Source organism: Anser cygnoides, chromosome Z (genome assembly GCF_040182565.1).
Source record: "Anser cygnoides isolate HZ-2024a breed goose chromosome Z, Taihu_goose_T2T_genome, whole genome shotgun sequence".
NCBI classification, from domain to species: Eukaryota; Metazoa; Chordata; class Aves; order Anseriformes; family Anatidae; genus Anser; species Anser cygnoides.
The window spans coordinates 433,764-461,605 of record NC_089912.1 but is presented as its reverse complement, the minus strand read 5'-3'; the positions used below and the strand labels follow the sequence as shown (position 1 = coordinate 461,605).

Genomic DNA, 27,842 nt, shown 5'->3' with positions numbered 1-27,842 from the left:
CTAATATAACCTTTTATGTTTTTTGTGGATACAGACTATTCGTTTTCCAGAATGTTTTATGGATATGAAGACACAGATGACAGTGAAGTGTATGAAGATGATCTTTATCATGAGGAGTCATCCAGTGAGCAGAGTGTTGATAGTGAGGTGGAATTTCATCTCTACAGCCAGATCCACTATTCCCAAAATCTTGGTGAAATCAGCACAGTGGATGTGACTGAAGAAGCTGATGTTGCAGGGGTCAAGGGTCAGAGTTCAGCTCTAACCGAGACGCTGCATGAAGACAAGAATGTCATTGAATTGCCCAGCTATGATATTCAGGTTTCCGATGGCTCTGAGGTCATTGTCTTGTCTGATACACCAGATGAAGAGAGCGTTTACAAAAGCAAGGCAAAGAAGTCAACAAGCTCTCTAGCTCAAGGTAAAGTACACACCCATCTAGGATCTTCCATACCAAATCATGCCACAGATGCTGAATGTGATATCCTGTATCCTGCTGGATCAGACACAGAAATTCCAAGGCAAAGGAAAAGTGCCAGGGGAAAGCTTACCTCAGTTAGTTCTGTTGGAACTCATGCCGTCCAAGAGGTGATGGTAATAGATGATAGCTCAAACGAGGAGGAGGAGAGCATGATATCTGAAAGTGATGATGTCGAGAGTTGGATGCTTTTGGGATGCAGTGCAGATGACAAAGATGAAGATATAATTTTGAACCTTGAAGGCTGTGGAACTCCAGTCAACGAAGGTTAGTACTTTTTTTAATCACTTGTTTAATGTTCTGTATGCGAAGGGATTTGTCTGCAGTGATACTGATCTTTTAAAAAAGGTGTTGCAAAATGTTCTAATCTTTTTAAAGAACGATAAACAGAAATCAAACTGGAGTGTGCAATGATGGAAAACAACCATGATGAAGGAAGTAGGCGCTGATACCATCATTATTTCAGTAGCGTTATATGTGTAAGTGTACTTTGTAAGGTGCTGTGAAAACAGCATTTTTTTGGTAGAAATTTAGAAGCAATATCAGCGATCCTTGTTGTGAACTTTCAAATGTTACTGTATGTTTTGTAGTTCTAACAGTGTAGAAAGTTTGTGTGTGGTGTGAGATAAAAAGGAAATAAAATGGTTTATTGTAAACGAAGTAAGTAAACGGTTTATTCTAAAACAAAAGAAAAACACAAAAAGACGTAAAATTGCGTAACAACAAGAAGTTTGAAGAAAAATACTCCAGGGCAGGAAAATAAGTATTGCTTACAACCCAGAAAGCAGAGTTATTCCTCTTTTTGTCTGATGAGATTTCTGTCCATCTGATTCCTGTCTGCCTTGCCTCATTGCCCCTCAGTTGTGGGCAAACAAATGCTTTTCAAGTATATGCTGTATGCTGCTAGACTGAAGAAATTGCAACTGAAGAAGGGGATAAACTGTAACAGGAGGTGGGAAGGAATGAAAGGGAAGACCTAAACTGATTCTTCCTTCCCAAGAAGCAAGCAGATCATGTAACCAGTCCTTTGAGAGTCCAGGGCAATTTGGGCTGTTTCTCTAAAATTTACCGCAACTTCTTATGTGGATTCTGCGTTGGATAATTTAGAGAGATTCACAGTCACTAAGATTAACATCTAACATTTTGGTATTTTGTAAAATATTTTTCTAAGTTACTATAGAAAATGAGTAAATGCAGTGGCTAATACAACAAATTTGAGATGCATGTTTGTGATAGTCACTTGTGTGGTTCTTAGAACATCGTTAGTATATTTCAATTTTTCCAAGAAATAGATACCCTTAGTTGCACCAGCAAGTAAAAATTCTTGTTCGACAATCATCTGTGCTTTTTCTTGCCCACCAGCTTTCTGAAGCACAAAGATGCTTTCCAGAAATAGCATCCCCTGACAGTCAAAAACACTATCTGAAGAAATGCTTATTCAGCAGTAAGACTAACCAGATAAGCTGCAGCAGTGGGGACCTGAGCTAGATTTTCTTTCATGTTTTTATATGTATATATATATATACATATATATATATAAATGTGTATCAGAATTTTATTTGAAACGTGTAAATGAGGAGAAATTAAATGTTCTGTTGTGCTAGTCAGTAGGTTGATACTAGTAAAGTTTTTTGTCAGAATGGCTCTTTAAATAATGGTGTTGATCATATGCCGGTACTAACCTGTTTGAGAAGGGAAATGGAGAAATTATTCCTTCTTTTCTGCTAAAATGTGTTTCTTGCCTGTAAACATTTAATAACTTTTCTCTTAGAGTTTTTCTCGTGTATGGTTTTGCATAGTTATCCTAGTCTGCTGCTAAATAGACCGTAGTGCGTACTCAATCTCGGATGGTTGATTAATGAGCTTCAGAGACTTAAGAAATGCCTTCCATGTTCCCAGTGCAGTGCCAGAAGAGTGGCAGAACATAGTTACCATGCCAGAACCCCGGACAGCCACATTACATTTATAATGCATGTAACTTTTTCTCCCTAAAAGTCTTTTTGAATGATTCTAATATGCATTTACTAAGAATTGTCTCAAAGTTGCTATATTTCATTTATATATTTCTTTTTATATTTTTGTATTGCTCAAAACTAAAGCTAATTGGTTTACATTTGTGTTTTTTTTAAATTACCTGTTGGGGATCAAATGTCTGGGGCCATTTGTTGACTGCTTTAATAGAAATGCAGTTTGTATATAGCATAGTTACTGCATTTTCTGGTTAGCTTATATTTTTCTCATTACTACTAGGCAGGCAAATGACTTGGAGTCAGGCTTCTTTTACTCAGTTTAGCCTGTGTATTTCCTTGCTTCGCATACCAAAATCACTGAAGATTACCCAAAGAAAAAGAAGACAGAAAAATGTTTAAACAGTGTTTGAGACTTTAAGCATATTTTATAATCGTATATATAAATTTTGGAAACGTTGTGCAATTAGTTTATTAGAATGACTATGCTTGCTATGTATAACGTGAGCATTTGTGGTTTCATTCTTTGTGCTGTTCTAATAAAGGTGTACCAGTGCTAACTTGAGCGAGGCTTTTGAAGGTCAATATGCAAGGTTAATATCAGGAGACAGTTTTGCTAAGTTATGGCATGCTTTTATAACAAATGTAGTAATATGTTTCCTGTTCATGTTCTTAGTTTTGACAATAAGCAATCCAAACTCAAAGCAGATAATGGAAGGAGAATTATCGTGTGCTATTTAAACTTGTCATAATCTTCAGAATTAGAATTGTTTCATTTAATTTAGGAGATGTAAATATTTTTTGAGGTGCTTGGATTGGAAATCATAGTCACACAAGTAGCTTATAAATATTACTGTTCTTCACATACTCTGATTTTTATTCTCAAAGCAGCCTCAGAACTTCTTCACAACCCCTTCTTGCATCTTGCCTCACATCAGTGATGGCGTTACCAACAGTAACCTCATGCTTGGAGGTCTGAGACATGCAGAACTTTTATCAGCCACAGAGGGCAGCTTGGTAACAGGGTCTGGATTTATACACACATCTTTGTTTTCATTTAAACTTTATACTTTCTACATATGTTTTACTTTGCAGAAAGCCTTAATGTTTGCATGTTGCTTCTGATTTTGACCAAGTTAATGCTGACGTGTTTAAACCTGTGTGAAGTGCCCAGAACAGAGTGGCTCTGGTGCTGAGCCCTGACATAAGTACACGGTCTGAGGTGTGAAAGATAGTGTGGAGCTGAACTCCAGCCTCGTCCCAAGTTTCTCAACTGTGTCTGAAATTTCAGTGAATGCTATTCAAGTAGCTCCAGTGCGGAAAAGTTTCATTCAGCTGTTCTGTTTCCAACATACACAGTGACGGGGATGTAAAGACAGGATTGAAATATCTGTGTTGTATGTATTTGTATACTTAATGAAAAGCTGGAACAGCATCCATCAAAATAGCTTTAGGGAAAAAGAGCTATAAATCTTAATGTAAAGTAATGGTAATGTGGTTATCAAACTTTACACAGCATCATCTCTCAAATTTTACAGGCTGTAAAGGATTTCTTTGCTGAAACTTAAACATAAAAAACTTAAAACCAAAGAAAGAAAGTAATTTTAAAAAATTTATTCGCAAATTATTCTCTCAAAGATATTCTCTGATAATTCATTTGAATTATTTTGAGATGTATTCACAGTTCTGTTTTCAGAGTTTTTGAAGAACAAGACCAAATATTCAGGTGACTACACAGTATGTAAATCACTATCTTGAGAACTGTTGTATCCATACAGATGTGTTGCGGAACGTAGTGACTACTGAAACCTTGCCTTTTACCTTCTCTGCAGAAAATGCGTATGGCCGTGTGAATGGGATAGATCTCCCATGGTAGCGTTGTGGTATAGGTAGTGTCCAGGTTGCTTCATATTAAAAAAGGGACTGAAATGTGAACAATTCTCAGACTATGAGAGTGGCCACTGGTGTCAGTTTGTTTTCCTGTCTGAGAACCTGCAACAGAGGTGCTGAGGGTCCACTGCGGTCAGAGGTAACTGCTGGAGGAGAGGAGTTAAGCCTATCTGCATGTTCTCTTTATCTCCCTACTTCTTACTTTCCTGTCTTGCTCTAGTCTAACAGCCTTGTTATATTTAAAATTCTTTATAAACAACTAACATGGTTTCTCAGTTCCTCCAACAGAGAAGTCTTCTCCCTGTGTAGCATTGTAGCTCCAGTCACCTTCTGCTGTAGCAGAAAGAGATGGTCTTTTGCTTCGGCAAAGTGAGCTCCGGTTCCTTGGTTGTAACTTGGGATTCAACTGACCTTTTTTGTCTTCATTTAATATTTTGAAAGTTCTGGCTGGTCCACAAACAGCGGTGTTAAAATCAGATGAAAACTTTTTCTCCCCTTTCTGCCCTTTTTCCTTTTTAAAAGGTTTTATATGCTTTTCACAATTTTATTTTTGCTCATCTAGTACCATGGTAACCAAAACTGTATTTGTCCCCATATTTCTGTGAAATGCAACTTTTTGTCATGCATCTGCTCTTTCCTCAGCAAATGTATCTAATTGCCAACCCTGTATTATTTAGGATATGAAGATGGGTGCTAGCTTTTTTTTTTTTTTTTTAATATGGAGAAATACCAGGGAGCAGGAGCAAGGTACTTAGTGTGTCTGTAGTGATTTGTGCCTGTCTTACTCTGACTGTATTTTTCTGAGTTGAGATTACATGCAGTTTGGAAGTGAAGGGAACACTCCAATGACACACACTAGGCCAACTTCAAAGACAGCAACTTCACTCCTGACTTATTGCTTGCCCCCACCCGGTCATCTCTGTATATTTCCCTGTATAACATTGAGAAAAGTACACGCTGCTGCTGTTTGCTTTGCAAAAAGGACCCTCCCTTCTTAATTGTGCACTTTAAAAATGGTAGTACAGCAAATTTAGGTCTTGACTTTGATCGTCCTGGAGTCCACAGGAAAATGTACAAATTATACCAAATGCATGGAATCAATTTTTAGTTTAGGAAAGTTTCCAGGTCTTTGAAGGAGGGTTCTCCCCTCCTAGTTCTTTTCTGCATTTTGCACTAAGAGCATATATTATAAGAATGTTAATTCCTGTAGCTGGAAGTCTTTCATCCGTTCCTTCATTAAAAGCTGTTTTTTTTTAAAAAACATATTTCTTCTTCCATGTATAGCTGCAGTCCTAATCTCTGCTTTTTCTTTTTATTTTCTTTTTCCTCCCCCTTATGGCATTTGGAAAAAACTACAGCACAAACGTCTGGCCACTAAGGGGTACAGAAAACAAGTTAACTTCTTCGTGTTTCGTCCTTCACCCACCCTTTACAGTACCTTTCTCGGAGAGGAGGGGCTAACTTTAGCACTCTGTGCTATGCACGGTTGTGGAGTGTAGTTCACATGGTTGTTTTTGAAACCAGAGTGCTTGTAAAACTGCATAGAAATACTGTTACAGGCTTCTAGAGAGGGAATGTTTTCTTCTCTGCTCTGATTTTTTTTTTTTTTATTAACAACACCATAGGCTTTCAAAAAAGAGTAATACTGCATGACACTGAAGGCTGCTCTTACAAGTAACAAACACTGGACATCACTTCTTAATACAGAGCATTGTGGTCGGATGCTCTTTGTGGTCACTGGCCAGCAGATTGAAAACTTTGTTAGAAACTCTGGAGCTTTCTTAGCGGCTTTGGCCGTTTTAAAATAATATCTTGAGGTACTGGCACAATATGAGGCAGTTTGATGCGCATGTGCCTTGCATGGCAGAGATGCTGCCTGGGGACCCGGCGCACGGTGGTACTTCTCCTCCAGCAGCTGCTCTCAGACTGGGTGTCTGACTCCAGTCTTTATTCCTGTATTGTACCCGTTTAATTTGAGCACGCCAGCACTGGGACAAAAAAAGGGGCTCTGTGCTACGGGTAACATCCTGTGCGTTTATTCCAGTATTTTATTTTGTGACTACATAAATGCTTTGCTTCATATAGTTCAGCTTTGGTGGGAAGTGAAGGACGGAAGACTAAGAACAGAAAGTACAAAAGTCTGCTGAAGTTTGTAGGTTATGGTTTTAATCTGTTTATCAGATCTGTCAATATATGAAGCAACATATGTGTTTTCTGACAGATTGACATCTACCATGTGGTAAAATACAAGTTTTTTCAGCTTCTCTGTTGAAAGTAGTTACGAAAAGGAAAGAGTAACTAAGGAATATATTATTTTATTTGGGGTGTGGAATTTTATATCTAATTTTGCTCCTACTGTCTTGTAAAACTCTCCTGTACAAAAGGAAGTCATAAAATAAAGTACAAGCTAGTGTTTCCAAAGCAGTTTTTTCATCTTTCCATTTTCCATCCCTTTCCATTATGTTTACTGGGTCTGGAAATCTTTCTAAGCACTGATTTTTACCCATGGTAATAAAATCTCTCATTTAGTCAATGAAACTGTAAAAATGAAATTATTATTTTTATTTTTTTTAATGGAGCCTGAACACTTAGTGAATGAAACCATAAAAAAAGGACATCTAAATAATAATAACAAAAAAGAATTTGGAATACTTTTGTTTTAGTCCTTCCCTACAAAGTAATGTAAGGAGGAGTTTTTCATTCAGCAGCTTCAACTGAGCAACTGCTGCTTGTGAAGTCAAAATGGAAATAGGAATCTCAGATTAATTTAGCTTATTCTTTTATCTTTATCAGCCATGCTCAAAACAGAAATATCCTTTGTTTGCTATCACTGTTTTAAGTGTTTTCTTCTAGATGTGTGACTATTCTTTTTTTTTTTTTTTACCTCTGCATGGTACTACAGAAAGTATTAAAAAATCATACCTCATCTGTATTTTTTTCTCTCTGCTGTTACTCAAATCCCTTAGTGTATTTTTAAACAGTAAAAAAAAAAAAAAAAGTGTAAGCTTATTTCAGAAGTGACAAAAATGTATGGTAAATCATGATATTCTTTAATTTCCCTTTGGCAACAAGTTTTGAACATTTGACCTTTGCAACATATAGTATGGTTTTGTGCTAGAATCTTGATATATATAAGACCAACTTCTTAAAAATTTTAATATTGTTAGGCTGTATAAAAACTTCTTTAAGAGCCATGGTTTCCTGCATTTTTGGATGCCCGAGCTGTGGAATTGGTATGTGAAACGTCAGCAAAAGTTGCTTTCAAAATCAAAAAATATGTTTTGGTGAAAATTGGCTAAGCAATTAAAATATTTTCATTAATGATACCGAACTCTGTGCTGCATGTCTTAACGGCAGTAAGACTCGTTAGCGTGGCTCATGTACAAATTCCAACGGCAGGAAGAAAAGAAGTAGGAGTTTATTTCTTGGTAATCACATGTGCTTCTTTTGTAAACTGCATGCTGACTTGGTCTTTTCTTGAGAGTTCTAGGCTTGCTAGGTGCTGTAGTTCAGTAGCCGTGGGCCACGTTAACGTCTGCTCCACTTCCCATTTTTTCGGGTTCACTGCAGCCCTGAGTGAGGTTTGAACGCCACCTCAAGCAGACGGTCTTCTCAGTGGAGAGACTTCAGCCACCAAAGCCTAGGCAGTTGGAGGGGATCATCTGGCAGCAAACAAAGCACCCCGAGTCTCAATGGGAAATTTTCATTCGAAAACAGCCTATCGCGAGTCTTACTTTTCTCAGCAGCGAGAAGCAGTTGGCGCACCGGGTGCGAGCACGAGCGTGCTTCCCTCCCCTTGCAGCGTGGCTCCACCTGGACCTGGATCTGCTGGCTGCCACGGCGTGCCGCGTCCCTGCCAGGACAGCCGGGTCCTCAGCAGGTTTCTGAACCCGATGGAAAGCGTGGAAGTCCGTTGTCTTCCTCCTGAGGTTGCGTGTGCCTGTGCTGGTGGTATTACAAAGATGCCTTTTGCCGTGGCAGCGCTGCCTGTGTATAAAGTCTCGTGTTTCCTCCCATATGAAGTTATAGGCGTGCGGTGACAGTTTGCGACTGCGTGCTTGTTTTCACTAAATAGGATAAGTGTACAGAGTTGTGCTAGATCACACCGGCTGAATTTAAAACTAACATTGATGTCACCAAATTCAGTTTTTGTTTGTGTGCTCAAGTATTACTAAAATCCTTTATGAGCTTGCTTTCTTCAGAACTGGGCCCCACTGAATGCGGAGGCTTTTCATGTAGTTTGGGGGGTTTTCTTCTTGCTTTTGTTTGCTAGAACCTTAACATTACTTAAATGTGGTAGGAGTTCTTTGTGCATGAGTTACTATAGCAGAATGCACCCTGGAGCTGTAATAAGCAGTGGGAATCCACCTACAGTTTGGAAGATACAGCACATGCATATGGATGTTTTGATTAAAGAGAAAAACTTAATCTTCTTTACCATGTAATGTCGATACACTCGAATCTCTTGATTATTTAAAAAAAAATAATAAAACTCATAATGTTCCTTCGTAAATCTGTAAATATCTAGATTAAGTATACCTGCAACTTTAGCAGGCCCTTTTATCTGTACAGATTTCTCTGCCTATTGTGGACCTTAGCTGTAATTTAAATTTCCCATGGCTTTGGATTGCTGACTAGGTTTTCTGCAAGAGTGCCCATGCTTACATGGTCATATATTCTGGGTGACTTTTTCACTTTTTTTTCCCCTCTCTCTCTCGCTCTCTTTTTTTTTTTTCTGTTCTGTTGATTGTTATAAGGGTGTTTTGTTTTGTTTTTTTTCCCCCTTCTGTCATCAGTTTGATCTTTCTTCCTTGTCCCTATTTGTTTGAATTTCTTACAGGTGGGGAAAAACCCTCATATTGCAATTGAGCTTTTCAAGACAGCTGGGGAATTGATTCAGTCCTTTTAAAGGAGAAGTTTAAAATTGTTAAGTAATTGAAAAACGCAAGTAATTCAGAGGTAATGAACAATATACCAAAGATATAGGACTGAAGGATTTACAAAGGGAAAAAGTGAAGTTTGAGTTGGCCTGTGGTGGGATGTAAAGCATGCAGATATGGGCATAGAATAAGCACAGGGGGGAAAAAAAGGTTTATATTAATGATTTTTTAAAACGATAAAATCCAAAGATTGGTAGAAGAAATAAAATGGTTAAATGCTAATGGTTTATTGTGTGTCTTCCTGTTTATAGAAACACATAGTGAAAGTAGGTTTGGGCTCCAAAGCTGTGGGCAAAATTGATGTTCACGGGAGTTTATAAGGGGGCAAAGATTTAATTTTGTGAGCCCTTTGACAATAATTGGCATGTTTCTGGAGAGCGTGAGGTTTCTTTACTCAATGTGTGTCTTTCTGATATGAATGAGATTCACTGTGAAGGTCTAAACTGCAAGTGTGTTGAGCTACCATGTTGTTAAGATAGGCATACATGCTGAGTTCTAGATAACATTGTAGGTTTCTACTAAAAAGCAAGGAAAATGTGAACTTTGATACCATCATAATCACCATTAATTTTGTGACAGTTATATTCAGTGGTTCCTTTGTTTTTTAATCTGGAGGAGATGGGAAGTAAATTGTTAGAATATTGTATTTCTGTACTTTTGGGTCATTGTAGCACAAGCTAACTCATCCTGGGATGACTGTAATGCTTATCTTTATGCTCTGTTAATGTATATAACTGATATTTGGAGTATGCTTACAAATACTGTATGTTTTTTTACTGTCTTACATATGTAATGACACTCTTCCAACATTTACTAGGCAGGAATTGTGCATCCACAGACCAGGACTCGCTATATGCAGATGCACATGTTGTGTTACTCATCAGCAGTGAGCCGACAACCTGGTGTATTTTACCGTGAATGCAGTCCTGAGCTTTCTTTCACTTTCTTAATTGGCTTCTTGTTTCCCCTCTCACAGTACTAAAACAGTTTCTGATCTCCAGGTGTAAATCGAAGTAACTCCTCAAATCTATACAGAAACTGCTTTTTTGATTTATTTTTTTTTTGACCAGACCCTGTCCAGTTGCCTGATGCTCAGATTTGCTCAAAATATCCTGAGTTTCCCAGGAAACTCTCCACACTGAGTAATGTCTACTCTTCTGACGTGCCAGTGAAGTAGCAGAAGCCCTGTCTGTTTTAGAGAAGGTAGGAGAGGCGAGGTTGCCTGTCACCTCCGAATGCTATGTTGAGAAGAGAAATTGCAGATGGAGAGCGTCTCAGAAGTTTTGTATGGACAGTCCACTGTTCCACTTCCGTACTCAGTTTCCAGTTAATAGTGTAATTTCTGATTAATACGCAAACTTTTTGCAGTTGCTGAATTTAACTTTAAGCTTTTTCCTTGTGTATGAATTTTTTTAGCACTGGGAATGTTCCAAGTCTGCAAGGCTGAGCCTTTTCTCATTTCTCACTTTGTATAGTGGTGTTTATGTTTGTTTTTCTTTTAATATCCTTCCTAATGTCTCTCTTTTTGCACTTTTGCAACAGTGCTAAGTGTCTTGAATATGTATTGGGATGTAAAGACTTTGTTAGAAGTGAGAAAAAAAAAAAAGCATTGTCTATTTAGCTGGTCTTGTAGTAAGTATGGTGTTGTATGCCTTACCTTACAGGAACAGTAAAGCTATCACCACACATTATAGAAAATAATATGAAACATGCATTTCAAATGGTTGTTGAAATTGTTTTGTAACCAGCTTGGCGTTAATTCTGAGAATTACTTTTCTGTCCTTGTACAATATCAGGTTTGGTACTTTGTTGGTTTTCATCCTTTCGATTACTTTTGAAAAGTGCAGGTGATGGCAGACACTTGCAGACACTAAGAAAACCTCATTACATATGTCATGTCTTTGTGACAGACAAAACTATTCTTTGATGTGGACAGATTTAGTTGCACTTTGTTGTTGATCTTGTTGCATGGGCTGTTGTGGCATGCTTTTCTTCACTTGGAGTCCTGAAACACGAGAAACAACAAAGTCCTCGTCTGGCATGCTGAATAGTTTATAAATATTTCTCCATCAACTCCTTTAAAAAAAAAAAAAAAAAGTGCTCACACAAAAAACCCACCCCGCACAGCACCAGCAGAGTGAGAGGTGCAGCAGGGGTAGGAGGGGGGAACGGATGGGGACGGTGTGGGGGAAGAGAGAGAGAAAGACTGACTGCCAGATGCTTTTTTCGGTCTCTTTTTGAAACTGTGCATGGTGAGACACTATAGAGTTTTCTCTCCTGTTTTAAAGAGGAGGCTGTGAAGCACTTGGTGCTTTACAGCCTCTGTGGTGACAGTAATTGCTTTAACATTGCACTTACTTCCCAGTCTAGATACTGCTGTGAAGGTAAGCCAGTAAACTGATAACCATGTATCTTGTACATTTAAAACTTGTGTTTCCAAGGTCTGGGGATTTCCCCCTCCCCCCCCATTGCAGCGGTGGGCTCAGAGCAACTCTCATGAAACGTGGCTCTGCTGCTGTGTTCTGCGTAACTCAGATTTGGGATTGCCTAAAGTATGTCTATAAGTATATGTAAAAACGTACACACATGTAAACATATATACGTCTTTGTTTGTGTGCATATTTATCGATTTGTATGTTAAGCTTCAGCTTTTCCATTTTCATTGTGTTCATGTGGAATATCTGCTGTGTAACTTTAGAAAACCAAAGCGAAATAAGTCAGTAACTTTGAATACAGATTTCACTAGTATTTTAAAATATCTCTCAGATGGGAAGCAGTATTTCCGGTCTTTATGGAGATAACTGAGTTCTGTGTGGTAGGCTTGCAAGTGTGATAGCCCACCATAAAATAGAATTGTTCCCAGACTCCTACTTTTCGGGCATATAAAATTTCTTCCTTATTTTATTTGCACTGCTGATACTTCTGGAACTAAAACTAAGTGGAGTTTTACTAGAAGTACAGCCTTGCAGAGGGATTTTCTCATGGATTTTTAATGGTAATAATTTTGTTTTATCATGAAATTCAAAATAGCAAAGAAGAGTAGACATTTAAGGAAGCACATGATTAGAATATGAGTATCAACAGTCACAGCAGAGGGACAATTCAGCTGGCGTTTGTAGTGTACTTTGTACATCTCCCTGCACAAGTTGTTCTGTGGTTGTTTCTTTTAGTGAGTTGCTAGTGAAGAAAGTTTTTTCTTTGTGTTTTGTTAAGTATGTCCATGCTGGCTTTCATTTTTAAGGTGGCAGTGCATCTGTTTGTGCATTTGTATCTTACTTTTTTAAATCTACTCTTAAAAAAAAAAAAAAGTAGTTTGGAATATTTTGAATTTCTAGCAAAAAGTTTAAAATATTCCAGTGATTGTGGTATATCTTTGTGTCAAAAATGGATCCGTATGTGTTTTGTTTTTTTGTTGTTGTTTGTTTTGAGCAGTAGCCTTGTAGGCTAGAGCAGTGGGTGGAATGGACACTTTTACCTGCAGTTTCTCTAAAAACTGAGTGATTTCATTATGGCTTAGACTCGCAGCTTTTAAAAACAACATCAGAACGTTTTAAGCAAGGTGAGTGAGCTCTGAAGGGGCAGATGGGGAAGAGCCGGCTCGGTGGTTAGCAGAAGAAATGTCTCTCGAGTGTGGCCAGCTGTGGGCGTGCAGGCCTCGCCGCCGCCAGAGCTGCAGCGCTGGGCATGCCGCGGCCCTGTGGCCTGCGCCTTCGCACACCAGCGGCCTTCCCTGCCGGCCCGCCTGGGACCTGCAGCTGCCCAGGCAGCTTCGCCTGCGCCACAGAGGTGCCGGCTTCCCGAATTTTGGGCAGCCAGTGCTGCAGCTGGGGCGTCGTTTTATAGGCAAAGGCGGCGGAGCGCACCTGCTATGCACAGAGGCCGTCTGACACGGGGCAAGCCCACCCCTGAGGGCGCAGCCGCGGGGGTCTCCCCGTACTGGACGGAATTGGTTAAACTCGCAGGGCCGGGGTCAATGTCAGGGTTACTCGTGCTGTTCTTTTAGCCCACTCGGCCAGAGATGGCTGAAAAGCAAGTCTTTTGCTTCTCTTTCCGCGTGACTATTAACAGGATTAAATGTAAGCCATTGTGTACTTTGTACCAATTAGTTTCTCATCTGAGGGGTTCATTATGATTTTTTTTTTCTCTCCTTGTAATATTTTTTTCACTGATTACATTTGTGGAAGACTCAAAGGACACGTTTCTAGAGCTGTGTCCTGTGTGTATTATTGTTGCCAGTTTCTAAGATTGAAGCAGCGTTGCTGATAGACAATTCTGAACCAAGTATTTACTCTTCACCTTGAAAACTGCCTGCATTTCAAATGGTAGCTACCAAGCTACCGACTTCAGAAAGTAGTAAAATAGCAAAAAGACAGTTTTTGGCAAGCTTCATTTAATCTCACTTTCCTGGAGGTCTTCACTGAGAAGTTTACAGATTAGTTATTTATCTTGGACTCCATGTTAAAAATGTAATATAGTTTTAAATACAAATGACAGCTTTATGTTGTACATTAGTGATATAATTTTATTAGGGCACATACCCATCTCTACAGGACAAAAGCTGAAAAATACTTCTTGTATGGAAATACATGTTTGAGAATCATTCTTCACTGGACTCAATTAAAAGAGCACATGAAAACATTTTAGGTACTTGATGACGTAAAACACAATTATATCAAACTGGGGGGAAAAAGTGAAACTATCTTGTTTTCAGCTCATGTTGTTTTAGCACTGAAAAAGGAAATAAATGCAGACTAAGAAAGTGTGGCAGCTGGCTGTTAAGTATTTTGTTGCAGTGTGAAAAAGTTAGGATACAGCAATAGTATAATCACTGGACCTGAGTGTAAGAGTATATGCATACAGACAGATAAATAAGACTGCCCTTGGAATCAGAATGAGTTTTTATAAATTAAAGTTCTTAAGTTGATAACTATTTTTAAGCCTGCAAATTACTTATTTTTTGTGTATTTATTTAACGTAAAACCTACTCGGTTGACTTGCTTAGTATTCCACATGCATCATCAAAGAGAATGCACCTTCAAAGTCATCGTCCTCCCTCCTTTTCATTTATATTTCGGTATTTCAAAGCTTGACAAAACTTCAGTTGCTTTGTGAAGCTTAAAGTCTATAGGAGCAAGCAGGAACTGAATTCTTCCCAAAATACAGATTTTCTATTCTTACTTTAATTACAGTGCTGTTAAAAAAAAAAAAAAAAGGCTTAAAATTGTTTGATTTCTAAGGATAGCTTCATTGAAACTTTTATTTCTCTTTAAATCAGCAAATATGTTTGTTTTTTTATCTGAGAACTGATAACTGAGAACATTTCTGAGTTCCTGTTCGTATGTGACCATCTCAAGTATTATCTTATGGAGAGAACATTTGCTTAAAAAATATGACAAAAATGAGAAATACACCAGAAATTGTTGTCACTAGTTCAGAAATTATACTGCTGTAAGAACAACAACTAATTCTGATGTAGCTTTCTTTTTCTGTAGTTTCTGTGAGAACTTGCAGAATGCAGTGGAAACACAATAACTTCTCAGCATAGGTGGGTTATAACGTCAACAGTACCTTGTCCGTACAGTACAGTTACTTAGATGCCCTGGTGTCAAATAACAAAAACCTAACTGTCCTTGCTGTGGAAATTGTATGTATTCCCATGCAAATCTTTATTACTCACAGTGGTATTAGCACAGTACAGGTATTCAAAAACTGTGCCTTAAGTAACTTAGAGAAGTGGGAAATTTGCTGTAATAACATCATGGGGTTTTATGTTTTTAAGGCTAACCAACAGAGGTAAGCAATTCTTTATAATAGATCTTCTCTGGGGTGATTATGCTGGTTTTAAATTTGATTGTGACACTTGAAATTCAAAGGAAAAGCAAAATAGGATCACTGACTTATGGTCTCACTTATAGTAGCATTAAATGTTACCGTCATCCTGATTGGAATCTGTCTTCTGCCTTTGTATCTATGTGACTGACCAAAGTAGACCCCTCAGAAGTTTTCAGAGTAAATCAGACTGGGAAGTAACGAAGATCTAAATAGTTGTACTGGACGCAGATAGCTGTTTTGTTATATCAAGTTAGCTAATTTATTTTTAAATGGCGTACTTACTACTAATTATGAAAACATGAAAATTATTTCTAAGTGCAACTAATACAAGGATGAAGAGAAGAAGAGAAAATGTTAATCCATTCTGAATGTGAAATTTGTTATGTTAATAAATTCTTTACATTTTTTTCTCCAAAATGTAATTATTGTAATTTTGAGGTTTATTAATTAAACAAAACACTATATAGGATACAATTCTATATGCAGTGAATGAAGAATCAGAGTCTGTTCAAACAATTCTCATAAAAAAAAAGAAGGAAGAGAAAGGAAGAAAAATCAAAATGACATCAAGGAATCCATTTCGGACTCTCATATCCTGCCTTCATACTTAAAATTTGAAGTTCTCATTACCATCCAGTGCCAATGTGGTTAACTGTCCCAAATTAGGATGGGTGGTCTGAACAGAAATACTACCACTGCTTATGGTTGAAAATAGTCGATTAATGATGTCGTTAATCGAACTAGCATACAGGTCAATGTCGAACCTCCATATTCAGCTATCAAGTTGATTTATTTTTAAATTGCGTGCTTAGTACTAATCAGGAAAACATGAAAATTATGATGTCCAAGCATGTTAACTCTACAAATCTTTCTTATTATACACCTTGTTTTTCATCTCTTTAGTTGAAGCGATGAAGTACAATTTTTATGTTAAAAATAAAAATACAGTTAGTCCTTTATTTTTGAGTATACTTTGTATATAGTCAAACAGGTAAAAAAAATAATGCAATATTTTCAGTGGTATTTTGTGTTATCACAATAATTAAAATCAGATTTTCAGTAATACAGCTTCTCTCTGTGATTCACACAAAATGTATTGTGTACTAGATGCCTCACATCACAGGGTAGAAGAAAAGTGCGAGATAGTTTGGAGGTAGTAAGTACAGAACCATCCGTGATTTAAGAGTATGTTTTTAATTCAGAAGCTGAGGTTGTTCTCACCCTGTAAAACTGAGAATGGAATGTCTGAAAAAGATACCAGAAAAAAAGATGGGAATGTCTCTTCTTACAGCCCACCTAAAAGATATGATACTTAATCATTTATATTTTAACTCTGAGTTTTCTGAAAATGTATTTTTTTTTCTGAACACATAGTTATTAGGAGATACAAACAGAGCACTTTCTATAATATTTATACAAACCGTAGTATAAGTGTAGAACTTTGAAATAAACTTCCATGGTATCTTTCCTGAAACCATTGTTACTTCTATACATTTTATCTACAAATATATTTAATTAAACAAAATTCATCAATTTAGTTTAGTTTACAGCAAAATCCTTACATTTATGCATGTAAGATATTTCCAAATATGCAGATGTTAAATATAAAACATTTCAGATGGAGTATCTGTGAAGAGAGACATCTTATTTTTTTCTTAAATTTAAATAAAAAAGACAAATTAAAAAAAACCTGCAAAAACCACAGTTGTGCTAAGTTGTTAATACCAGAGACTGCTAATGAAATATTAGTGCTAGTAAGTTCAGCTGCATTCTATTCTGGACCAAAATATCAATGGATTGAAATGCACCAGAAAACTAGATGAAGTGAATTTGCAGAATAATAAGCTTCTTGCATTTAAATAATCTTCTTAAAGTAGCAAAAATAGAGAAATATAATTTCCAATTTTATTTTGTTCTTATTTTCCGATGCAAAAAGGTCAGAGGAGTTTAAGTAGGAAATGTTGTTACAAATGGTATATGGAAATACAGCCATGGTTAGGGGTTGATTCATAGCAGGAATAACCACTTTATGGATTTTCTCACCATTAGCATTTGTATATTGAGAAGTACTTCTTCAAATGTAGTTTTAACGGTATGCGATAGATACCTTGTGAAAATTTTACATGACGTAACTGAATGACAGTACGAACTACTAAAGCATAACTTTTGAAGTAACGGTTGCTGTTTCTTCTTTCGTTAATCTTTTTGAGAAAGATTCTTTACAATTTGTGATGATCTTTTAAGCAATATAAATATATAGAAAGGAAACATACAATCCTTGTTTGACACGTTTCTAAAAACATTTACAGTAATGGTGATTATTGTATTTAACAGAAAATTCTTCTTTTGTTGTTGTTACATTTATTAAATTAATGAATAAACCATCAATAATTGGGCACAAATCATTTTGAAAGCTGAAGAATGATTGAATTTCTAATATATCTTCTGTATGTGGGTGAAATTTATTTTTTAGTTTTCTTAGTATAGTAGAAAGGTGTAGATGTGGAAAGATGTTTTATATATTAACGTGTGGTATCAGGATAGCTGTTTGGTTCATTTTGATACTGCAGTGTTTTACATTTTGTGTATGAAGATAAATCAGAAATCCAAGGGAAAAAATAACACAAGTTGTTGGGCTATGTAAGCTGCTTAATTTTTTTTTTTTGAAGGTTTCTGTTTCTTACATTTACCAGTAGCTGGGTATATCAAATGTGAATGTCCAAGGCTTAATTTTATTGCCTTACTAGAGGTTATAAAGCAAGGACATGTTTAAGTGATGAAGAGGAATCTACTGTAGTTATCAAACAAACAGGCTAGCATTCAGAGGCACTCCTCTACAAGTGCTCTTTCGTCTCTGAGACACAAGGGAATTTGTAAATGCACTGTCCTGTTGGATTAAATTATTGCCACAGGTCACATTCTCTTGTAAATGTTCAGTCATCTCTTTGACTTTCTTTAAAATGAGATTACTATTGCTTTATGCATTTCAGAATGGTGACATTTTAACTAGTCTGTTGGTTGGATTCTTGTGGCTTACGTTACTGATCATCTTTGTTACAAAAGACTAAGTCTGCTTCAAAGAGAACTCAGGGTAACTTGTCATGCACTGCAAGAGGTGGAAAATGGTGATCTAGGCCACTAGTTTTCCTTAATTTCTAACTTGTGTGCTTGTTTGTATAATGAATGTAAATGCATTGGTAGTAGGCTCGCTTAGTTTAGTGGCTTTTCACTAATTTCTTGAAGTGTTCTGTGGACCTGCACGAAAATGCAGACCGTACTGAATGTTGTCCAAACAGCATCTTTTGTCAGGGTGCTCTTCTGCCAGTCTTGAATCCTCTAAACATCATTCTCATTAGTTCTCAAAATTAATCTGGTAATTTTTTCCAGAATACCACTATTGAACAAATACTTTGTACAGTCGTCCCAATTTAATTATATTTCTCTAGACGTAAGTCTTGGATTGAACTCTCTTATTGTAAAAACACATGCTTCTTTCATTATTTGCTAGAGTTCAGCAAAAATAGAAAGTGAACAGATAAAGGAATCGCTCACTGCCGGCCATGGTGGTCAGTCAGTCTTGTCCCATCCCAAATGTCAAACACTTATTTTTGATCCTAAAAGAAGCAAAATGTTCCTTCCAGTTTGTCTCCTGTGCTCTTCTTTTAATTTACTTTTCCAGATTAAAAATCTTCCAAGTTTAACCACTGAGTTAAAATATTGAGTAGAGAGAATGGCCTCTGCCAGTCTTACCAAAAGCTTTTCATTTCCATGTCCTTGACCTCAAAGTAACCCCTTGAGATAATTTCAAATAATCATCCTTGGAATCATTTTTGCTTTGGAATTACACAGGTAGCATTTTTGGTTACATGTGTAATAGTTTGAAAAATTTTGGTGTATTTGTTGTTTAATTGGAATACTGCCAAAGTAGTGTTTTTAAATTATTCATACATTTTGAAAACTAAGATGAGGTGTCAAAAGCAAGAAGTATAGTGGATTTGGTCACCCTAAACTTAAGGGAAAAAAAGAAAGGAAAACAACAGTTAAATGTCATTTTGTGGATATAGGTTATTTTCCTTGGCTCAGGAAAGGGAATCTTCTGAGTTTTGCTGAATTTATGAGGTTGCATTGAATGTTGTAATGCTGACAGTGCTGCGTTTAGTCATGGTTCTTGATGTTTGTTGAATGGAAGCAAAGCAAATGCATTTTTGTCTAGCCCTTCATCTGAGTGTGTCAGCTGATGCCAGCAACTCTCTTTATTACACCGGATACACACCATCCACCAAGGTGATACTACTGTTCAAATAATTCTGAATTCTGGTCACCTTATTTGTAGTGCTTTTTGACTGTGTCCTTCTGGAAGATGAGGTGGGGGAGGTGGTAAACAGAGCTGTAGATGAACGCTGATAGCACAAGTGGTTTTTGTATAAAAGACAGGGTTGAGGTTGAGTAGTTGGTCAGAAGAACATTGTTCAAGGGTAGGTTTCACTGGCTGTTGTTAAAGGTCTGTGACAGTAAAATGTTGTGAGGATAGATGTGGTGCTTAGGGAGATGGCTTAGTGGTAGAGTTGGCAGTGCTTGGTTAACGGTTGAACTAGGTGGTCGTGGAGGTCATTTCCAACCTGAATGGTTCAATGAATATATGGTTCTGTAACGCACTGCGGACAACAGAGGTATGTGAGATGGCACCTGGATAAGCCCGAGATCTGCCTTAGAATCACAGAATATCACAAGTTGGAAGGGACCCACAAGGATCATCAAGTCCAACTCCTGGCACCGCACAGGTCTACCCCAAAATTCAGAGCACGTGACTCTTGTTCCCTTTTTCCCTCCTTCGGGGCCATGCAGGAGCGGTGGGGGAGAAGAGGCTGTTTTCTTTCTTGCAGACGCCTGAAGGGTACAGAACGTGCCCCAGTCTGGATAGGAGGCAGGCAGGGCCACGAACCAGAGCTCAGGCTAAAGTCTGCTTTGTGTGCTGCCAGCTGCAGACGGTTTGCTTTGCTGCTCAGTCCTGTCCTATGCCCCATGCAACAGGCAATTGAAGTGAGTGAGTATAAAGGTAGGAGAACTAAGGTAGTTGCACCAGCTCCACAGGGCAAGGCTTTTCTTTGTCTTGGGAGAGTCTATGATGACCAGTGGGCAGTAGACAGTATGAAAGCTGGCTTTTCTTAGAAAAAAAAACTCAGAAAAGAGAAGATTCTGCCACAGCTCCAAGGTGAACGTTTGTTTGGGACATGTGTGGGTATGAGTGGAATGGCAAGCAAGGCAGTGACCAATCCAGGAAGTGAACATTTTTCACAAGTGATGCCTTTTCTTACTCATCTGAACACTGTATCTGTGTTTTAAATGGCTGCTTGGATTAGGTAAAAGATGAAGTAACCAGGCCAGTGGAAAAGCCTGATGGTGGCATATTGCAAGGTGTTTTGGAAACAAAGTGCAGGATGTGCAATGCCACTTTGTTCCAGTGGGATTTAACAGCTCCAGCAAGAAGTTTACTAGACATAGGAGAACCAAACTGGCTTCTGCAGCACCTGTGTCTCTACACCATGTTCCCTAGAAATCTGGTTTTAGGATGGCTGGTGTGGAACAGTGCACAATGGCATGGAATTTGCTTGAGCATAGTACTGCCCATGTTATTAAGCCCACCAGGAACCAATGTGCAGCAGGACTGTCCAAGTGCCTCTTCTTTAATGAGCCTGTGCTGTTGGGGTTCCTACATTTTATGGTGGCCTGAAATGTCCATACTACTGAACTAGCTTGAGAGTGTTCACATAATGATATGCCTGACCTGAACAAATCCTGATAAGCTTGAGCTTTGACTGCTAGCTATGTCTGATGTGGTTAATTTCTCGTCTACAGTAAGGTGTTCAGTGGTAAGTGGGAATTAACTCTGCTTGGGCTAAGGATTCAAAATTGTGTAAAGCTCTGTCTTCTCATGGTGGTCTTCTGCACTGCCTTATTCTGCATGAGGGTCTTCTGTTTGGGCTTAGGTACGAAACGTCTAACTGTTCTTAGTCACATGCCTTCTGCAGGTTTGTTTGGACAGTCCAGGTTCTGCATCACAGAATGGCTAGGATAGGCAGGTAGTGCACTGCTGTACCTGTAGTGATGGGTAGGTTATTCCTTAACCTGTGGGTGATACAAGCAAATATGATTTGAAGTCGGATCTTAAGTTTCTTCAGTGCTAGAAAATTCAGTCTTGTTTTTTTTCTTGGTGTTTGTGGTATATTACTAGCAATGCACATATGCATGTCATGCCTAAGAACAAAATTGGGGTAAATATGTGGACATGTACATTTTATACCCAGATAAATGGAAGAATTTCCTGCCAACAGCCATCTATTGTTTGGTCAAATACATGAAGAAGACAGCTCAAGGAATCCTGTTATCAGGCTCAGATTTTGAACACAAGGGGTCTTCAGCATAGCAAGTTTCTTGCATTCGTCTACGCTTGGAAAAGCAGAAATCCAAATCAATGATCTCTGATGTTGTAAAATCTGCTTTGCTTCAGGAAGAGCATGTCTTTGGCAGGGACCCCTTGTCATTCAATGAAAATGGCCATACAGTACAGGAAATCCCAACAGGACAGGTATAATTTTAAGGCTCTAGGATTTTAGTTTAAGGAAATTTGAGTATTATGTTGCCTTGGTAATTAAATCCCATAGTGCAGAAGTTTTCAATGCATTTCTGGTGGACATGACTGAAGCAGTATGAAGACTCATGCAGAAGCTGTTGGTGGCATTTAAGACTTGTAAAAAGAAGATATGCACTACTCAGAAGGCATGTTTTACAGTAAACTCAGGAATGGTTAGAATTTTATATTGAAATTTTTTACACGATGGGCTTTGAATACAAATTGAAACACTGCATTCTGTCAACAAATATTGTCTTAAATAGGAGTTTGAGGTATTCTTGAGGGCATTTTAGTAGTATACATGCGAATTTTTGTCCTCCTTTATGGAACTACATAACTTATGCAGTTATCGTGGTGAGTTAAGCATATTAATTCTATCTGTGTGCCATGAATATTAGTAAAATAAATGTCACCTGTCCTTATGTTTTAAGAAACCGCAGACCATAGCCTTTTCCTCTAGCCCTCTTCTGTATTAGCAGTCTTCCCCTTCCCCTTTCCTGTTCCCTGATGGTGGAGACCTGGGTTAGTTACTACAGCCTTTTTTTGCTTCCACCCCTCTGTATATCTTTCTGGTAAGGAATACTGCAGGAGTCCAAAACTACAGCCAACCAACTCAATATGTGCTATATACATGTTGTGGTAAAAGGAGCAGAGAAGGAGTATTAAGCCAAGCTGAGCAACTTCTAATCTGTGTGTCTTTACGAGAAGTGTATTTTGTGTTAATCTGACAAAATCCTGCTTGCCTGCTGTTTGCCCTTTAACGCTGTGATGGCTCTTGGTAGAATAGAGGCCTCATAGCCTTCCCCCTGTGACATGGGTGGTCCTACCTGGCTGCTGAAGCAGCTGCCATGATTTGTACCTACTTCATTCATCCTCTGCACAACTGTATCCTTTTTTTTTTTTCCAAACCACCTGTTCTCTGCCCAGAATGAACTTTTGAACATGTGGAGAGAAGAACACACGAAGTTTCTCAGGGAATCCATACCTAGTGATGTGAAGAGAAGTGTGAAAGATTTGGAATCATGGCCTGAGCAAATTATCTGGGCAGCAGCTTAAAAGATGGAGATATCAGACTGTATTTGTCAAGACCAGAAAAGTAGATGTTTCAGTAATCAAGATGCAAGATGCTTAGGGTTTGGACAATATCTTTTTGGACAGAGGGAAGAGTGTGTTGTGTAAGTGGCAGAAAAATAGGTAAGTTTGGCATAGACTGGAAATCTGGGTGCCTGGAGCTCTAGAGTGGCACCCAGGCTACTGCCAGAGTAGCAATGCTGTACGCAGCGATTGCAAAAGGAGCAAGAGGACACTGTGTGGATAGAAGGAGTAAGACCTGTGTTTTAACCACAAGCTGATGGCTGTATAGCCATGAGAAAGGATTTCAGAATGATAACTTGATCTGTGAGATGCCAAAAGCTTAACTGACTGTGAGTTCTCATCTTTTTTTGCTGTTGGCTTGCCTTGTGTGAAGTGCATCTTTGTGAGTCCACCTCAGCTCGGGCAGAGCTAGTCATGCCCTTAAACCTGCTCTCCGAGGGGACTCTGCAGCCTGGAAAGTTGTCTAATACTAGAAGCAGTAGACCAGGTCTCTGCTCCAGCCCCAGGCCAGAAGGAGAGCTGCTGGGCAGGGTAAATGCTGTGTTTCACACTTCTCAGACACGCTGGTAGGAAGAAGCAGGCCACAACCCCTGCCCTTTCTGTCTCCGCTTTCTGGCAGCAGACCTTCTTCTCAGGTGTGTTGTTTTAAATCCTGTCAAGGCCTTAATCATGAAGTATATTTTAGTTGCAAGAAACGATCATTTTCTTTTAAGCATAGGTCAGTCTTGGGAGCCATGGTATAAAGCCTCAAAAGGCGTGGGTCAGATAACAGTGTTGCAGAAATACAGCTTTATCCAGACATGCTATATCCTTGCCCACAACCACAGTAAGTGCAGAAATCCTCATTGTAGGCCAGACAAAGCTGACTTATGTATGCTTTCTGATTCTGGGGGCAAAAAGTTTTTCTCAGTTTGAAGTGGGTTTTAGTTATTTCTCAGGCTGTTGCTCCAATGCTTACCTGATGCTTAAAAAAGTTATTTTGCTTATTTAATAACCAGGCTTCCTTAATCCAACCAAAGATCTTATGGACCTAAAATATCCCTAGTTTTATTTTTTGTTTGTTTATTTGTTTTTATAAAAAAAACAGTAGTTAAACTTTGCAGAGATTTTAGCAGTGAGTAGGTCTTCCATGATAAACTAATGTTAACTACAGAAATTACAAGGGCCAAATCCTCTCTCTGCTGCTTAAATTTATATCCCACACTGACTTTATACAATGTCCACGCAATCATAAACTCCATTTATGATACAATTCTAGGCAACACTCTTTTGCTATTTGATCCATTATGCTGTCTTGATTCCATCAGTTATTGATGAAAGCAAAAGTCTCCACAGTGGTCATGTAGCAGCTGAGTGTTCCCAAGACTGGGATTGCTGTTCTCTGTAGATTGCCTTCCTTCCCTGAGTCTATCTCAGAGACGCTGGCGAGACCCTCAGGCTTTCGTAGCTAAAGGTTAAAAGCAAATGATCATCTACTGCTTAATGAAATGGGGGAAACCTTAAAGAATATCATTAATAAATACACCATTTTTATTAGTGTAAGTAGTGTAATTTTAGTATTCATTTAAATACAACAACTGGTGTATTTTGTATTCTTCAAGCAATGCTGTTTACTCAGCACATGGTTTGATTTTCTAATCTTAAGTACATTACTGAAGACATTGAAAACATACTTGCCCTTAAAGTGAACAAGGTAGTAAAGTACACACAGGAGTGGACTTAGATTCACTTGTCTCATGACTTCTGTTTTCTTCTGTTAATACTGTAAGATAAAAATCTATTGCAAGAGAAAAACTTCAGTGCTTTTCTTTTTGTTCTTATATTCACTGTTATTTCTAAAATCCTGGCTACCACACTTGAAGTGGGGCAGTATAGGTAAGTGACAAACACACTAATAGTTTATTCTGAGAACAGCAGCATCTAATGGGGGCATGAGCAATTAAATCAGCCAAATGAGTGAAAATCTCATTATTCCTACATTGCAGGTATCCCCTTAAACCAAATAAATACTGGAACTGAAGGAAAAGTGCTATGCTGCTCCCTGCAGTAAAAAATGGCATGTAGAAATAACGGTACTGAGAGAGAATGGGTGGGAGAAGCTCAGAGAGTCCTGTGCAAACAACAGAGTGTAGGTTTTCTCAAACTGCTTACATAAAGTGATGTTGTTTCAGTATCAGCCATGACTGCGAAGTCAAAGTAGTCATATGCTATAGAAACCTTTCCTCCAAAGCCTTAGAAGATAATCTGGTGCTGTATTATGATGGTCAAGCACAGGTTCTGGAAGCTAAAATTCTTTCAGTAACTTTCTTATCTTTAGGCATGGCACTTTAAGGGGGGGAAGGAATCTATGTAGCATGAGTGAGTTTTACATGGTCTGCTGGATTTACACCAGTTGTTGGCATGGAGGAATAAGTGCAGCTGTGCTACTGAAACACCTGCAGCTCGTTCTCAGTACTACGTATACCCCTTGTCTTACCTCATTTCTACAACTGCCTTCCCTTATTTAATCTTTTATTCTTTTGAGGAGTGCAGGCTTACAGAAGTGCAGGAGAACAGGGTATGGGTGTGTTTAGTTTTTGTCCAAATTAATTTCTGAAGCAAACACTGCAATTCTGAAAATGAGGAATAAATGTGAAAGCCATGAGTCTATGGTGAGTTTTCCACTTCTGGAAGACGTCAAAACAGTTTTACAAGTCTGAGCAAGCAGATGTTTTCTAAAATGTAACTTAGGTAACTGAAATCTTCCTATCTGGTATAGCTTTTTGCTGTTTGGTCACAGCTTCTAAGCTTGTACATCTCAAAGGCATCTTTCCCCACTCCTTCCATTCAAAAGAAGCACAGGGTTCTTGTTTACTGCTTCAAAACGGGAACCCATCAAAGCAACTCCTGAATACTAATGTCTTTCAGTGAAACATCTGATTTGTGGAAGGATGACTGAAGAGCACGAGTTCTTATTTTAAACAAATGAATCTTGAAATTTGGTGGTAGTTGTTTCTAGTTAATGTTGATGCTAATCAAAGCTACATTTTCTTTTGTCATTAATGTGTCGCTATGATGCTCTACTGTGCTTTTTAAAATTATTTCCTGATTTTGGGAAGAAACCAATTTTAAGACACATTAAATATCAGAGGAATTATAATATGCACAAAATTTAATTTGTGCAGTATTGCATTACTTGCCGATGTATGAAAGATTAGAAAGGAATTTGTAGTTTACTTGAATGTGTTGACTTATGTCATCTGAGTTTTTAACTCTATATATAATGTAAGGCTTCAGGAGTAATTCTGGCCGAATTCTGTTCCACATAAAAGGGAAATTGACTGCAAAAATAATTAATCCTTACTAATTGAGTTGAAGGATCACGTATTTAGAAGCAATGCTGTTTTAACATTGAATACTCATCTATAATAATATTTTGTTGCAAGTTATTCAGTAATATGGCAATCCATATTTTCTTGAAAAACTTTACATGTTATTGTGTATTATATCTTGTCTTAAACTTGGTTATTTTCCACACCCGGTTCTAAAAGCTATCTCAGCAGGAAGGAAACTTATGTGGTCATGTAAGGCTTTTGATGGCTGAGACCTCTGTTACTGGGCAGGTTAATGTATATGGTGAAATTTGAAGGGACTGGGAATGAGTCTCTACTCTGAAGAACGGAATTTCAGGATGGTCTCAGTGCCTGACTTGTTGCTGCAGCCAGGACTGTAGTAACAATTTGTCACTAGACAACTGAGGTTGTGAACCGTGGAGGAATTTTGGTTTCCCGAATGTGCTTTATGAAACTTCAGTGTTTGCTGGATGAAGTTCCACATTTAGACAGTTGCAGACTTTTATGTTAATTTGCAAGCCAAGAATACAATGCTGTCCAAAAGTTTGGTCTCTACTATGTACTCTTAAAATGTGAATAATGGTTTATCTGGATTTATTTCTTATATAACGTGATGTGAAGTCTAGTTTAAAGACTGAATGTTTCAAAAAGCAATTAGGTATAGTTTCTTTGTGTGTGTGTGATCCATTCCAGTGTAGAGCTTTCTACTGTTGCTATACAGTTTTAACATGATAGAATATTGTTTTTTTTTAATAATATTAACATTATTAATAACAAAGAATAAAAAAAAAATGAAGTTCATAAACCAATAAAATTCAGTGATCAAATTATTAATTAAATGGCTGGGCAATTTTAGGAGTGTACAGTGAATGAGACAAATACACAGAAATGCTTTGGCTCAGCAAAACACTGTAAAGTGTTTAACTTTAAAAGCATCTTTTTGTTGTCTAGATTTAGGATTTTCTGGTTTAAAGCTAAGCATAAGCTTAAATTTTCTCTTTGCTGTGGCCAGGGCATTTCAGCCTTGTTTGTGGGCACATACTATCTTGAATTTCCATAGAGTAGCATGAGATTATTAGAGGAGTGTGTGTCAGTGCAAGGAGAAATATTTTGGTTCATAGTGACAGTACACGAGTGCAAGAGTAGCATTGTCATGGGGCAGTAACTTTTAAAAAAGAGAATATTTGCTCCATTTGTCACACACCATGTAAGCTCTGCAATCATGCAAGGGTCCTGATGCTGCAATGGGTAGCCGTGTAACTGGAAATTGTACTTCCTTATATTCCCCATGAGGCAACGATAGAGCCACACAGGCAGGCTTACATTTCCTGAGATCTTGGTTTTTGGTATCTGGTTCCATATTCTATCATTGTTTTTAAAACTTTTTTTTTTTCTGCCTAGTAAATCCTACCCCACCTCTAAATCTTACTAGAAGACACCATGCTCAACTAACCATTGAACTTTTCATTGTTATAGACAGAGCAGTTTAACAAATAAAATGAAGCATGAAAGTAACAGTTTATTAAACACCAAGTGGAAAATAGGGGAGACATGATTTTTAATTGTATTTTTTTTCTTTTTTTTCTTTTTTTTTGTATGGGGGGAATAGTAATAGAAATGAAACAACTTTACATCTTCTGGTATTAAGCCTGAGTTTCTTTGACATATAGCTTGTCT

General features: G+C 37.9%; 2 protein-coding genes across 4 annotated transcripts in view; both read left to right on the top strand.

The window, feature by feature from the left end:
• SLC25A51 (solute carrier family 25 member 51) overlaps positions 1-27,842 on the top strand; it is a 411,938-nt gene that overhangs the window by 201,764 nt on the left and 182,332 nt on the right. The gene's annotated exons all lie outside the window — the stretch shown is intronic.
• ZCCHC7 (zinc finger CCHC-type containing 7) overlaps positions 1-27,842 on the top strand; it is a 119,047-nt gene that overhangs the window by 6,425 nt on the left and 84,780 nt on the right. For all 3 annotated transcript variants that reach the window (XM_066987732.1, XM_066987730.1, XM_066987731.1), the window contains one exon: positions 35-745. In XM_066987732.1, coding sequence (XP_066843833.1) covers positions 52-745 — 694 coding nt within the window. In that variant the 5' untranslated portion in view covers positions 35-51. The remainder of the gene's footprint in view (positions 1-34; positions 746-27,842) is intronic.